At 40.2% G+C, this 14,391-nt stretch overlaps 2 protein-coding genes and 1 long non-coding RNA gene across 17 annotated transcripts in view; 1 reads left to right on the top strand and 2 right to left on the bottom strand.

Annotated features, from left to right (window-relative positions):
- sema3c (sema domain, immunoglobulin domain (Ig), short basic domain, secreted, (semaphorin) 3C) overlaps positions 1-2,187 on the top strand; it is a 270,171-nt gene extending 267,984 nt beyond the window's left edge. For all 13 annotated transcript variants that reach the window (XM_069908944.1, XM_069908945.1, XM_069908943.1 and 10 more), the window contains one exon: positions 403-2,187. In XM_069908944.1, the coding sequence (XP_069765045.1) occupies positions 403-822 (420 nt within the window). In that variant the 3' untranslated portion in view covers positions 823-2,187. The remainder of the gene's footprint in view (positions 1-402) is intronic.
- Positions 830-12,019, bottom strand: LOC138748551 (uncharacterized). Its single transcript, XR_011348144.1, has 3 exons — positions 11,740-12,019; positions 3,410-3,547; positions 830-2,301 (listed from the first exon to the last, which is right to left on the bottom strand). It is a non-coding gene; the product is annotated as an uncharacterized lncRNA (long non-coding RNA).
- An 873-nt stretch (positions 12,020-12,892) lies between these two features.
- Positions 12,893-14,391, bottom strand: part of cd36 (CD36 molecule (CD36 blood group)) — a 36,455-nt gene continuing 34,956 nt past the window's right edge. For all 3 annotated transcript variants that reach the window (XM_069909236.1, XM_069909235.1, XM_069909232.1), the window contains exon 13: positions 12,893-13,211. In XM_069909236.1, the coding sequence (XP_069765337.1) occupies positions 13,004-13,211 (208 nt within the window). In that variant the 3' untranslated portion in view covers positions 12,893-13,003. The remainder of the gene's footprint in view (positions 13,212-14,391) is intronic.

The following is a 14,391-nucleotide window of genomic DNA, read 5'->3' as shown; positions in this document are numbered from 1 at the left end:
GAAGTGGTCTTTTCCCCATATCCCTTAATTCCCCTACTGTGCAAAAATCTATTCAACCTTGTCTTAAATATATTTACAGAGGTCACCTCCACAGCTTCAATGGACAGTGAATTCCATAGATTTACCACCTCTGGAAAAGCAGTTCCATCCCTAAATCTGCTACCAGGAATCTTGAGATCTTGAGTTCTGGTGTCCCGTACTGATGGAACCTTTATCTTATTTATGTCTTTCATAATGTTATATGTTTCTGTAAGATCTACTCTCATTATTCTAAATTCCAGCGAGTACAGTCCCAGGCGACAGCAATTTAAGCCTTGGTCCCATGTTATAGTATGATCCGTTCAGAGTGTCCTTTGGCCTTAAGCTGCACAATATTTTAAATAAGTGTTTCTCTCCATACAGGTGAAGCAAGATGACAGAATTCTAGTAACTGAGCATGGCCTCCTGATTCGTTCTGTCCAAAACAATGATAATGGGCTTTATCATTGCATTTCCACTGAGAACAACTTTAAAAGCACTGTGGCCAAGGTCAAACTGAAGGTTGTTGATCCAGAATTGGTTTCCCCTACTATTAACAAAGGGACACCATGGCCTTGGAGTGCTGCCAACAACTTGGGTGGTTTGCAGGTCCTTCACAAGGATCTGGTAGGACTATTCAGTTACTCAGAAATGCAGGCAATCAATAAATACTGTAAAGAGAGCTGGCACAAGCAGAGACAGAATGGAGGGAGACAATCAATTAGAATAGACCATTCGAAACTAAAAGCCCTCATTGACAGAAGGAAAAGTCGGAATAGAAGAAACCATTTGCCTGTTTCTTAAAGGACTGACTGGAAAGAATGTCTTTGTTAGTATAAAACTATTTAATATTAATTGTACAGAATACATCCGTAGTAATTTTTTCTATTTTTATCTTACTGTCTGTGCATGTTGTGATTAATAGGGCATTTAATACAATGCAGCCTGAACTGCTTAATACTTTTTCACATGTAATGTGCATTCTAATAGTTTTAATTGTTGTCTAGTTGGAATATCTTAGAAGGCAACTGTATTCTATTGAAACATATAAAGGTAACTTGATTCAGATCTCTGCTTTTGATCTGTCATTTAAAGCTGCTGTAGCCCTTGGACTTTCCCACTGATGTTTGGCTCCTTACACAAGACCAGTGGTCAGCTCATCAGAATTTAATGACCAGGATGGGCCAAAAGATCCCATTCAGTCATGAGAGAATGGGATTTGCTTGGTGTGGTTCCGGTCGTGACATTCTGTTTGTCGAGAAAGTCTGGAAGGTCAAAGGAAAAATAGGACTTGCGTTTTGCTGTTATGTATAATTGTGTAAAATGTGAGGGTGTTGCTATCTTAAGGGCAAAACCTCGGGTGAAATTATCTTGAAGAATCAATTCTCTAATGTACTTCAACTTATTGAAAATAACTATTGAACTGCAGAAAATAATTGTTGTCTTCACATTGAAAAGCTGCTGTACTTTAATTGATGTGGCAGATTGGAAGGATACAGTAATCCAGTTATCTTAGCTTTATTGTCTCAAAAAAACTTCCCTCCAAGTTCTCAACACCTGTCACTTAACTTGAAATATATTTGTAATATTTGCTGTTTCCATTTCAAAATTTAGCATATGATTTGTGGTTGCATTTTGAGATGTACAGAATGAAAAACACCGTAGTCCCTCGTAAAACATAGGAATGAAAATGGGAAAATGTGTGGTTATTAAATGAAAGTTAACCTTCATTAGATGGAGTGGGTACAATGACTGAGTGACACAGCGACACATCGCCAAACTTCAAGGCCCATAAACCACACATGAACTCAGTCGCCTTGAGCATCCTTGCTGGGGTCAAATTGCCAATGTAAAGATGAATGTGTTCTGAGTCTTTATTGTAAATGATATGTTTAAGATATTATTTTATGTTTTTAAGTTTAAATATTATTTGTTATCCTAAAATGTGTAGATTGAGTACAAGAAGTGTTTCCGTCTGTCTGCCAGTGTTAGCTGCGTTAAAATATCAGTTTTGTACAGTTTTCATAAAAATCGCATGACTCCCAGAGAAAAAGGCAAAAGTGTTAATGTGTAGATAAAGTATAGATTAAACTCTTCTAGTCTAAATTATGTAAAACATGACACAATGTAATTTCATGGTGATGAGATAATAAACCTTCAAAGACACAATGAGTCTTTTTTTCTGAGCTGGATGTTTCCTTCATTTCATTAATTTCCTTGCATTATAAGGCCAGTTGTTATTTTCCATCTCCATGTGTGATGGGCCTAGAGGACCCCTCAATCCTGCAGCAATAAAAATTCACCAAGACAAATGGTTACTTAAACAAAAGTTACTTTTAAACATGAAAACAGGATCAAACTTTAACTTACAACTATTAACATAACCCCCCTTCTAATTCTAAGTGCACGTGTGTGTAATGTGTGTGTAAGTTCAGAAAAGTTCTTTGATTCACAGTCCAATCTCACTTCTCACTCCTCCAAGTTCACTGGTTGCAGGCAATTCTTATACAGTGCACAGAATTTAACATTTATGAAGTTCGCCAGGCTTGAGTGCTTGAAAGGTAAATGGTTACCGCTCTGGAAGGTTCTTGTTGGTATTCAGAGAGAGATTTGTTGCCCGTTGGACACCCACAACTTATGCTTTTTGATCAGCCACTTCAGTGTCTTGTTGATGAAACTTGCCCCATCAGGGTTTTCCAAATGATAACCGCTTTCTTTCAGGTCACCACAGAGTTCCTTTTCTGTTGCCCTTATCTCAGGTGAAACATTATACAGCCAGCCATCTCCTCTTGTATGGACCCCAAGGGCTTTGAACAGGCTTCAAAATGAGGTTTCAAACAAGCTTCCAAAAGTCACTGCATAAAACCAGTAGTCAGTCTCCCTCTCTCTCTCTCTCTCTCTCTCTCCCCCTCTATCTCTCTCTCTCTCTCTCAGAGAAACCTGATTGGTCTCCCTTCTCTCTCTCTCTCCCTCTCTCTGTTTGCAAAACCACATGATCTCCTTCGAACAGCAAACTGCCTTCAGACAAATTGCGGCACGAGACCCAATCTTCTGAGTTCGTTCATCTGTTGCTTTCCAAAACAATAATCCATACCTCCACAACATGTCCAATTAACACCTACTTGTGAAGTCCTTCAGCAAAGCAGTTTCCATCGTCTTTACAAAGGCACTGGGAGCCTGGATTGTCTGCCTTGAGCAGAGCTCTGACATTTTAAATGAGATCTGTGTGGTGAAATGTTTGTGTTTATTTATGACCTACACAAAAAAACCTACAATTTATCTCTATATCTATATACAATATAAAATATAACATAATCCGTCACACATGCATATCCTGAAGCAGATTAATGGGTGCCCACTGTCTTAAAGTACCTTTGTTGAAATAACCAACCTGATCTTGTTAATTTCCATCATCTAAGAAATGTAGGCTTTCCATCATGAGTCCAAAAATTGAAGACAATGATGTTCTCTTAAGCTCCTTAACCTAAAGATACTGAGGCCAGTGGGGTGGTCATTAATGAGTGTGGATCTGCAAACAGTAGAAATATTTCTTAAAAATAAAGCCCGCATGGAAATTCTTACTAGTAGCACCTTGTTCATACTGCAGTTATTTCCAGAGTGGAATATGATTGTGATAAATTTGTTCCACTATGGGTGCTTCTGGTTCTTCATTGCAATTTATGCATTAGACACTTCGAAAGAATGTTGTTTCCTGTGTAAATCTCTTGTCGCGTTGTGATGTGCTCCCATCAGTACTGTTTTCTCTGAGCAATTCCTAGACCAGGATCTGGATGGAGCCTTATTTCAAATGGTTTACCTTAATAATCACCCTTGTTCCATAAAGCATACATTTGGGCTCCACCCAAAACCTCTCCTTTTGTTCTTTTCCCCCATAACTCAAGCCATGAAGACTCAATTTGCTTTTCCAATCACTCATTGAGGCAGCTCAGAACTTCCTCTCTGAGTTTATCCTTGACCTAATCAGCCCCAAGTCCCCTGACTGTTCCCCCTCTTGCCCAGACAGTTTTCAAATCTCTGATTGCCTCCAATTCTGACTTCAATTTCTAATCTAAAGCTCTAACTCTGGAACTGACCAATCCAAACTGTAACTGTGATCATTTTATTGTTCTGGCTCATAATCAACATCCTAAATCATCTACGCCTTGTGATCCAATCTCCTCTGGTCATAGACATATTGGGAACCTTCCTTCTGGCACTTCTTTGTATGAACAAGATCCATTGAAGAGTGCCTTTGGCAGACGTGGCCAAACTACAGCCTGCAGGCCAACTGCAGTCCATTGCCCATTTCTAAGTTGTCAACTGGAACAGGGTCCCCAACAATAAATTGCACTGTATGCACATTGCACTTCATAGTTTCAACACTAGATGCCACTGCCATTTTGAACAATGGTTAGACTCTATTTTAAATTAAGAGTAGCAGATACAAAAACGCCTACTGTAATATATGAGCACATCAATAAACTACTGTCTTGCAAAGAAAATTTATTTTCAATGGTACAGGGTTTTCTCGTCTAAAGTCACCATTTTTCTTGCAGTGTAACTGGTTGAAAACTGCTGGGCTTAATATTGTTTGTCCCGTGACTCCTTATATTTTTCTGTATGTGGCCTACAACAAAAAAGGATTTAGCCACCTTTGACCTTGGGTATCACAGAATCTTGGTGCTCTAAGCCCGGGACCAGTATGGCCATTGCCACACAAGGCAGTAACATTTCTTCTCCACTAGTGCCACTGAATTTCTTGGCTTCTATACTTTAAATCTTCCCGCATGGACTTGGCAATTTGTTTGAACGGAGAGTTTTGTCATATACCTCCGAGAAACAATATGAATTCTATAACTTAACACAAATATTTCTATAGATTTTTTGAGGTATCAACTCACTCAAAATTTGCCATGCATAATTCATACCCTGTTCTCCACTCTCCAGGTTGACACAGTTGCTTTGCCTTCCGTTAACTAATCATTATGATTTATTCTGACAAGAGGAAGCAGTGATCCAATTGCTTGTGGAAAATTCCATTGTGCTCAGACCTTTTGAAAATAAGTGCATAAATCGCGTCATGATGTGGAAGATTAACTTTCTTTCCACATGAAGTTACTTTTTTTGACTGCTCAGAGTAGTGACTGGGAACCTTAACTAAGAGACAGCAAATGCTGTAAAATATTATCATGTAATCACTTGTGTATTTTGCAGCAAGACCTGTTCTGATACTCATGGTTTATCAGGAGTTCAAAATGCTGTACCACACATAAGTGCTGTCATAGATAACTCAAATGTAGAATTCACACTGATATCAGCATGGAGTGGCAAAATTTCTAAAATAAATTGACTCCTGTTCTTGACAAATGTGGACATACGTTGATTTTTTTTCTCAATTTGCAGTTAATGTTCTCCATTTGTTGGTGCACCCCCAAGGACACGTGCTCAGCCCACTGCTCTACTCGTTATACATCCATGACTGTGTGGCCAGGCACAATTCCAATGCTATCTACAAGTTTGCCAATGACACCACAGTTGTTGGCAGAATCACAGACGGCAATGAGGATGTGTACAGGAGGGAGATAGATCAGCTGATTGAACGGTGTAACAACAAACTTGAGCTTAATATCAGCAAAACCAAGAAGATGATTGTGGACTTCAGCAGGAGGTTAGGGGAATACGACCTAGTACTCATCGAGGGCTCAGTAGTGGAGTGAGTCAAGATCTTCAAATTGCTAGGTATCAACATCTCAGATGATCTGTCCTGGAGCCTCCATATTGATTCAGTCACAAAGGGGGCTTGCCAGCGGCTATACTTTGTGAGGTGTCTGAGGAGATTCATTACATCACCGAAGACTTGTAAATTTCTACAGGTGTACCATGGAGAGCATTCTGGCTGGTTGCATCACTGTCTGGTATGGAGGCACCAACTCTCAGGACAAGAATAAACTCCAGAGGGTTGTTAACTCAGCCTGCAACATCACAGGCACCAGACTTCAATCCATTGAGGACATCTACATAAGGCAGTGTTTTAATAAAGCAGCCTCTATCCTCAAAGACCCCCACCACCCAGGCCATGCCCTCTTCACTCTGCTACCATCAGGGAAAAAGGTACAGGTGCCTAAAGACGAGCAATCAACAACACAAGAACAGCTTCTTCCCCGCTGCCATCAGATTCCTGAATGATCAATGAACCTTACTTTTCATGCACTATTATTGTAATTATTATTATTTTAATTTTATTTTTTATAGTGATGTCATAAGATGGTTATAAAATATATATTTGCTCTATGATGCTGCCATCAACACCGAATTCTTGACTTGTTTATGACAAAAAAAATCCTGATTCTGATTCTTGTTCCAATTCCCAGAACTTATCAATCAATGCACAGGCTGCATTAGGGTGACCTTCTCCCTAACTCCATAAATCCTAACTGAGGGCTTGAAGGTTCTCAGCCAATCTATCCTCCAATTGACCACACAGTTGTTGATGTTCACCCCAAGAGAGTGCAAACGTTTTCACCGAGGCAAAGGCTCCCTGAAGGTTCCTATCCGCCAAATGAAAGCATTTTACATTTTTAACTAGCGCAAGATGAAATATAAATAATAAAAGACACAGTTACCTTATATGTTGCCATATAAGAGGACTCATGTACGAGACGACCTCAGAATTTCCAACTAAAATGTAGGTTTTGAGCTGTAGTCGCTGTTTGCCTACTCCAAGTCTTACTGCTCCAATAGTCCTATATCAACCATCCCACTGACCAGATGGTGTCACAATATTTTTAAATCTTTACCCAGTAAAGATTTGAATTTTATCAGCGTATTTTAAAGTGAACCACCATCAGCAGTTTTAACAGGCCGTCTAAAGCCTGTACAGAACCAACAGCAGTCGGGCTGGGCAGATGGACCCTGCGGGAGAGCGCTGAGACTTCGCTGTTAAGGTTCAAGTTTTATACTTGCCCTAATAGACGACCCCTGGTTTTGCGATGACATAACGTTCAAAGCCCACCTTATACGCTGGCATATCCAGTAAATAAACTTTTATGTAAAGTATAATATTGTTGCTGCCCAACAACCCCAATATTGTATCCAAAGACAATAAATATTCCCATAGATGGACAAAGATTTAAAGGCATTTTGGGAAGATATATTGAAAACCATTTATTAATATAAATAGAGAACAGATGTGTATTTACTGTCACATTTGTAATGAGATTTTCCTGATTAACTTTTCAAAAACTGAGATTATTACACATTGAAAATTCCAGCTGCTGCTCTTGACTTTAGGACACTTTTGATCTTCTGAAATCTCTAATATATTGAAAGAAGATAAAACTTTGCATTCTATCGTGAAAGGCAGCTGGTGTTTTAGAAACATATAGGATTATGAAGGGTATGGATAGGATAGCTTGTTTCAGCATCATGCTGAAGAAGATTGAAAAGAGGGTTGGAGCGAGAACGCAGCCTTGCTTCACGCCATTGTTAATGGAGAAGGGTTCAGAGAGCTCGTTGCTGTATCTGACCCGACCTTGTTGGTTTTCGTGCAGTTGGATAACCATGTTGAGGAAATTTGGGGGGCATCCGAGGCGCTCTAGTATTTGCCAAAGTCCTTTACCACCGAGATAGAGGTGCACCAAAGAAGAGGTACAAGGACTGCCTAAAGAAATCTCTTGGTGCCTGCCACATTGACCACCGCCAGTGAGCTGATATCGCCTCAAGCCGTGCATCTTGGCGCCTCACAGTTCGGCGGGCAGCAACCTCCTTTGAAGAAGCCCACCTCACTGACAAAAGACAAAGGAGGAAAAACTCAACACCCAACCCCAACCCACCAATTTTCCCTTGCAACTGCTGCAATCGTGTCTGCTTGTCCTGCATCGGACTTGTCAGCCACAAACGAGCCTGCAGCTGACGTGGACATTACCCCTCCATAAATCTTCGTCCGCGAAGCCAAGCCAAAGAAAAGAAAGAAGGATAGGATAGATGTAGGAAGGTTTCTTTGAGCTGGCCGGGAAAACTAAAATGAGAGGACACAGTCTCAAGATTCGGGGGAGTAGATTTAGGACAGAGATGAGGAAAAATAGTTTTTCCCAGAGAGTAGTGAATGTTTGGAATTCTCTAACCAGGGAAGTGGTTGAGGCTGCCTCATTAAACATATTTAAAATTCGGTTAGATAAATTTTTACATGATAGAGGAATTAGGGGATATGAGGAGAAGGCAGGTAGGTGGAGTTAGGTCATAAATTAGATCAGCCATGATCGTATTGAATGGCGGAGCAGGCTCGATGGGCCATTTTTGGCCTACTCCTGTTCCTACTTCCTATGTTCCTAAGTGTTATGAAGTAAGCAGCTCTCCAACATTGCAGTTTGCCATTAATTGCTTTAAGTTGGAATTGTATCATGTCCTCCCTTGCTGATCACAGCCTTGTGCCTAAATCAGGTGGTTCTTTTCCGATTTGAGTCCTATGTGACAAAATGGGATCCCATTTCATAACTGATTATAAAGCACAGTGATAATTTAATTATTGTAAATTTATGAATGTTGTTAACGAAAATAACCACTATTGAAAATGGAGCTATCACTTCTCAACTGAATTAGAAAAGGCATTTTTTTTTAAAAATAGATTCTTAAATCCCATTTTAAAACTTAATCATGTCGACAAATTAATGCATTTCCAAACTTGGCGCTCACCTTGCTACAGGATTTTAATGGAATCCTGCCTTAAATCTGACAAGAAGTTCATTGGCTCTGAGATGATCTACTTCTTTCTGAGTGTGTGCCAATTGGACAATTTTTGCATTTTATGCCTTTTTCATATATATTTTGTCAGTGCAGAAGTAGTCTGATAATTTGCTCACCAAGATTTAAAGTAAAATTAACTGAGCTATTATAACACAGAGACGTTTATCTAACATTTCAAGTGTACCATTGTCAGGAATGTAGTTAAATTTTAGATAACCAAATTTTTATAGATACCTTTTTCATTCTTGTACAAATATTTCATAACATTCAACACAAGTTATCTAGAGATTAAAGAATAATCCTTGTAGCAGGCAAATATGTTGTGAGTCTCCTTGATTCCATTGCACAGTATTCCATTCAGTCCAGCCTTGCACGCCACTCCTGATAGACAAGGTCAAAAGGCCACATTGCAGAAAGCCAGAGAGACAAACAACACAGAACAGGGCCCTCGGCCCTGTTCACCAAGCTCTGGACTAGTCTCATTTTCCTGCATTTAGTCTATACCCTTCTGAGCCCTTCCTAACCATATTATCTGTCCAGATGTCAACTAGAATCTCAACTAAATCTAACAACGCTTCAGGAAAAGATAGAAATGATGAAGCCATATCCACGAGGGATCACCAGGGATCTTAGCGATGCTATAATTGTAACTGTCTGGAGGTAGTAAGACTAAAAAGGGACCTCTCTTCTATCTACCACCAGGAAAGACAATGCCAGGGTCTTCTTATCCATCTTCTCCCAGTGGTCGATGAGCTGGTCCCTGAATGGCTTTGTGTATTCTGTTCATCTCGAAACATGGGGAATCTTCACTGCGCAATGACTCCAGGAAAATTGTTGGGAGCAACAGCGATTAGTCGATGTGGCCATTCTTCAGACTCACTGAATTCTTTGGGGACCATTCTCCATAAATCCGCCTACTCGCAGATATTCCTTACCAATTTACATTTTCTTCATAACCAAGTGGCAGCTGTGATCTTAATCATAGGAGTGGGCAGAAGAATAGTTTGGCATGGATTAGATGAAGAACCTGCTTCCATTTTGCAGTGTTCCATAGTTCTAATAAGTTCACACAATTGGGATGATTTCCATAAAGAGTGGTGTCAATTAAAATTCTACCATTTCTCTCGATGCTTTCTGTTATAATGTTGCTTCTTGTCAAAAGTGGAGCTAAGCCTCAATGCTAATAGAAAACTGTTCAAACTGGGCTGGGCTCCAGATCCATGGTAACCTGAACCTCAATAATCAAGCTGCAGTGTGAAGACAATATTTCCAATGTAATTTAATTTAGACATACAACACGATAACAGGCCCATTCGGCCGATACGAGATGCCCGTGCCGCCCAATGGACCTACAACCGGCAGTACATTTTGAACAATGGGGGGAAACTGAAGCACCCGGAGGAAACCCATGCAGTCACGAGGAGAACATATAAACTCCTTACAGACCGTGCCAGATTCGAACCTCAGTCGCTGGTGCTGTAATAGCATTGCGCTAACTGCTATGCTATCCAAACTGCCCATTTACGTGCACTCAGGCTGAGTGCCAAGCCATCAATGTCTTCTTCTCAAAAACATGAGAAGTTTGATCTCATTCTCAACATCTGCAAGTCAAAGGTCACTGACTTACCCCTAGTTTCATGGCAAAGCCTTGGAAAAATTGAACTCTGTCCCATATTTTGAGAGGGACCTTTCGTAAAGACAGACATTAGTAATGAGATTCACCACCTTCTTCAATGCAACAACACAGCCCTTATTCAATTGAGGAAAAACGTGTATGAAGAATAAGATGTCAGGCCTGACTCATACCTGGCAGCAGGTATCCCTGCTATCCCATGTGTCTCTGTGTTACAACCAACTCCAGCTGGCACATCAAGGCACTGGAAAAATACCACCAGAGAAGTCTCCACAAAAGTTTCCAGATTCACTCTAAATATGAAAAAAACAATGACATTGCCTCCCAAGCCAACAACCACAGCCTTCAGTCTGGAACTACACCTAGCTGGCTCTGCTGAGCAAGCCACATCATTCACATCCCATACCAAACACTGAGACAATGAGACCCAATACAAAATCTTTGGCTCTGTAACTATTATTGTTCAGAGCTGAGATTTCTTGGTGCCCAACGCTCATAGAGTGAGACCTGTTGCTCTTGACTGAGAATTGTTATTAGCCGATGTTCTGGTACAGAGCTGTTTACTGCTCAGCCATCTGGCATCTATGTGACCAATGCATTAAAATAGATAATTTCTGCCTTACAACATTCTTGCCTGAGATCTGTGACTGCCCAACACTATTGGTTTAAAAGCAGAAGAGTCTGAAGCAGGAAGATGCAATTGGTTCCTCACACTTGCACCACCCATAGCTATTCATTTATCTCAGCCCCACTTTCCTGCACTAGTTCTATATCCTTTGATTCACTTAATATCCAACAATATGTCTTGGATACATGCAGCAACCAAGCCTACACTGCCATTATACTGAAGATTTGTTACCTCTCAGTGTAGAAACTTCTCATTGCTGTCCTGCCTTGTCAACCTGTTACCTTAAGCCTGATCTGGATTCAATCATTTTTCACAAACTGATATTATCGTGGGTTGTACATATTACTCCAGCTCAGTTGTTGTAAATATCACATTGGTTTTGTCTTATAGTACATTCAAATAGCACCTAGATTTTCTGCCTTGGGACTGACAGCTTTTACCGCTACTGGTTCACAGAGGAAATGAGAAGAGTCGCCAAGTTGTGCAGGATAGCTGTCGACCTCGTGATACCGTTACTATCTCTGGAACAACTTTCAATTTTTAAGGTACATGTGGCTTACTTGTTCTATTTTTGTGAGTACTATCCAGGGTTTTGTACATCTGCTTTTCACTTTTTTTTAATCCCTTTAGAACTTGGAGAAACGTTAAATTAACTCTTACTGAATTTAGCCTGTTTTATGGCACAATGACGCTGACACATTGCATTAGTTCGACTGACCTAAAAATGTTTTGCCGCTGATTTTCGTTTGTACTCAATCAGTGTCCAACAATAGTCGGTCAGCATCAATGGATTCCAGTTGCCGTGATACTGCTTCTCCGTGGTCACAATGTCCTGGTAAAACCTTTCGCCGTGTTCGTCACTGACTGCACCAAGATCAGCAGGGAAAGACGTCCAAGTGCGAATACAGAAAGTGAATTTTCAAGGACCTGTTGTATGTTTGAAATAGACTTAAAATATGACAGGAAATCACAAATGTAAAAACACAATACTGGAGAAACCCACCACGTCGAATGGTGTACTTCATCTTTACTCTATAACGTTTAAGCAAGCACTCAACAAAATGATGGGGGGGGAGGGGGAAACAGGGATAGGAGCACAGTCCCAAAGGCAGGAGGTATTAGGTGCACCAGCAAGCAGAGGGAGGTGGCATGGCTCTGTGAATGGAGAGGGAAGGGGGAAAGCACAGGAAATCCCAAAAATAGGATGTATCTAAAGAACGGTACGTTAGGAAAACTTTAAGGTGATTTTCGTGATCAGCGTCCAAAAATCCATAAAGTACACCCTCTTCATTGTCTACTGTTTAAAAAAATGATAAACTGCTATTCAGTTGCATAATCTGGTGTGTATTCAGCATAATGCAGACATGGTGAAAGATACCTTCCTTCTAGGAAAGAGCATTTTCATTTGACTACAATCACAGAATTGCAATGAATCCCATCGATGTGCATTTTTCCCTTCCCCCAGGCTAAACAATGGAACAGTCAAAATAATTCTTTTTCATGAGACTATAATGCACTTAACGAATGGAAATTTGGATGATGTGCATGAGCTTAAATAGAATCATCTGCTAAGTTTTTAATGCATCAATAAAATTACATTCTGGACCCCTGCCGTTCAGTAAATTGTGCCTCACTGGAAAAAATCTGGAGCTTTCCTTTGAAGAGAAAAAGGTAAATATATTTTCACCCAATTAGCTATTCACTTCAGCAAATGGAGCGGCAAATGTTCAGTCATTTAACGATAGATCCTTTCCATTCCTGTGTGAATTGACAGTGATTAAACACTGCCATTAAAATATGGCCTTTTTGCCCTCCCATTCCTTATCCCTCACACTGTGATGTTGGTAAATGAGACAGACAGAATGTGAAAATTCACAATAAGGAGTCCATTTTAATGGATTCAAAAGAAAGCAATTAGTCGATCCATGTTCAGGCAAAGTTTCATTGTACAAATTAAGTGAAAATCTGGAGAAGATATTTCTCTAACAAGTGCTTTGAAAGCTTGCGACAGTTTTGTAAGAAATGTATTTAAGGTACTTCATGGTGAGTTTGCAAATAGATTGATCGATAGCATGAGTGAAGGGCTCCCAAAGGGCCTCAGGCGACGAAGGATTCCTGATCATGTCGCAGCTTTGAATCTGGAACTCGGATTGCCAATGGATCGAACAAGGGTCCGTGCATCTGCAGAAGCTGCAAAAGCATTGGAGACGAATCAGCGGACACACAGTGACCCTGAAGGGACTCCCTTTCTATTATCTTTCTCTCGTACTGTAAATGGCCCCAGGCAATACTAACAGCGACTCTTTGTCTGCCTTATGGCAGGTAGAAGACAATTTCATGTTCTATACAATAAAGAAATCTTGAATCCTGAATATATTCTTAGCATAATCTCAGAAAACAATTGATTTCTTTTGCAGTAATCGTTTATTTCCCAATGATCTTTGCTTATATCCTCAGCTGCAACCAACATCCACTCAGTCCTTTGCTAGAGTTGCGAGTGTCCTGTCTGAGCACAGATGGAGACAAATTCCCAATTACCTTTCACAGCTCGTCTTGTGACCTTTCCATAGAATTTTACAACAGCACAAAACCAGTTCTTTCAGCCCAACAAAGTCATCCCAGCTCTTTCGACTCAGGCTAGGAGAGGGCATTTACTGAAATTTCTCTCAGAGATGTTGGAGCAAGTTTAGTTTGTACTGGGAGTGTCAGGACAGAGTTTGTAAACCAGGCACCAGGTTTGATTTGGATACCAAACAGTGAGATACTGCAGATTACAGAGAAACTTTGTAACTTACAGATTTTTCAGCAATTGGCTAAAAGCAAAACTTAAAAGGATTGCTAGATTTGGCAAGAATTTTATCATAATATTTCAGTAATCCCAGATATGCCTCTAGCTGAGTTACGTTTGTTGGTTTCTACTTTTTCTTGAACTGGGTGTGATTCTATAGTGTCCCAAGCTCCATACATCATCCACTGAGAAGTAAGATAGCACACTTCACTTTAAACGTAGGCCTGCCTTTTCCAATTGGCTCAACACTTCCTCCAGATTCCACAGGCATTCACCTCCCAAGACACCCATAAACCTGTTTTATGTATCAGATTCTTAGCCCCTCCAGTTGTTTTTTATTTTCAATGACTGCTTGGTTCAGGAAAGGAAGACGCAGATTATGAGAAATATGGCTCCATCTGCTGGGCATGAGAATTATGAATTAAATCTTCCTTTGAATTTTGCGTTCAAATTTAGCCACGATGCACTGGTGAATATGAACGCCTCATATGAAGGCAACCTTCATCCATAAATATTCTCACTTCCAAGCATGCTGCATTTGAAATTATGCCCACTAAAAATATTTTTCAGATTCTGAACTTG

The sequence above is a fragment of the Narcine bancroftii genome, chromosome 13 (genome assembly GCF_036971445.1).
Source record: "Narcine bancroftii isolate sNarBan1 chromosome 13, sNarBan1.hap1, whole genome shotgun sequence".
Lineage (NCBI taxonomy): Eukaryota > Metazoa > Chordata > Chondrichthyes > Torpediniformes > Narcinidae > Narcine > Narcine bancroftii.
This window is presented reverse-complemented; position numbering and strand designations above follow the sequence as displayed.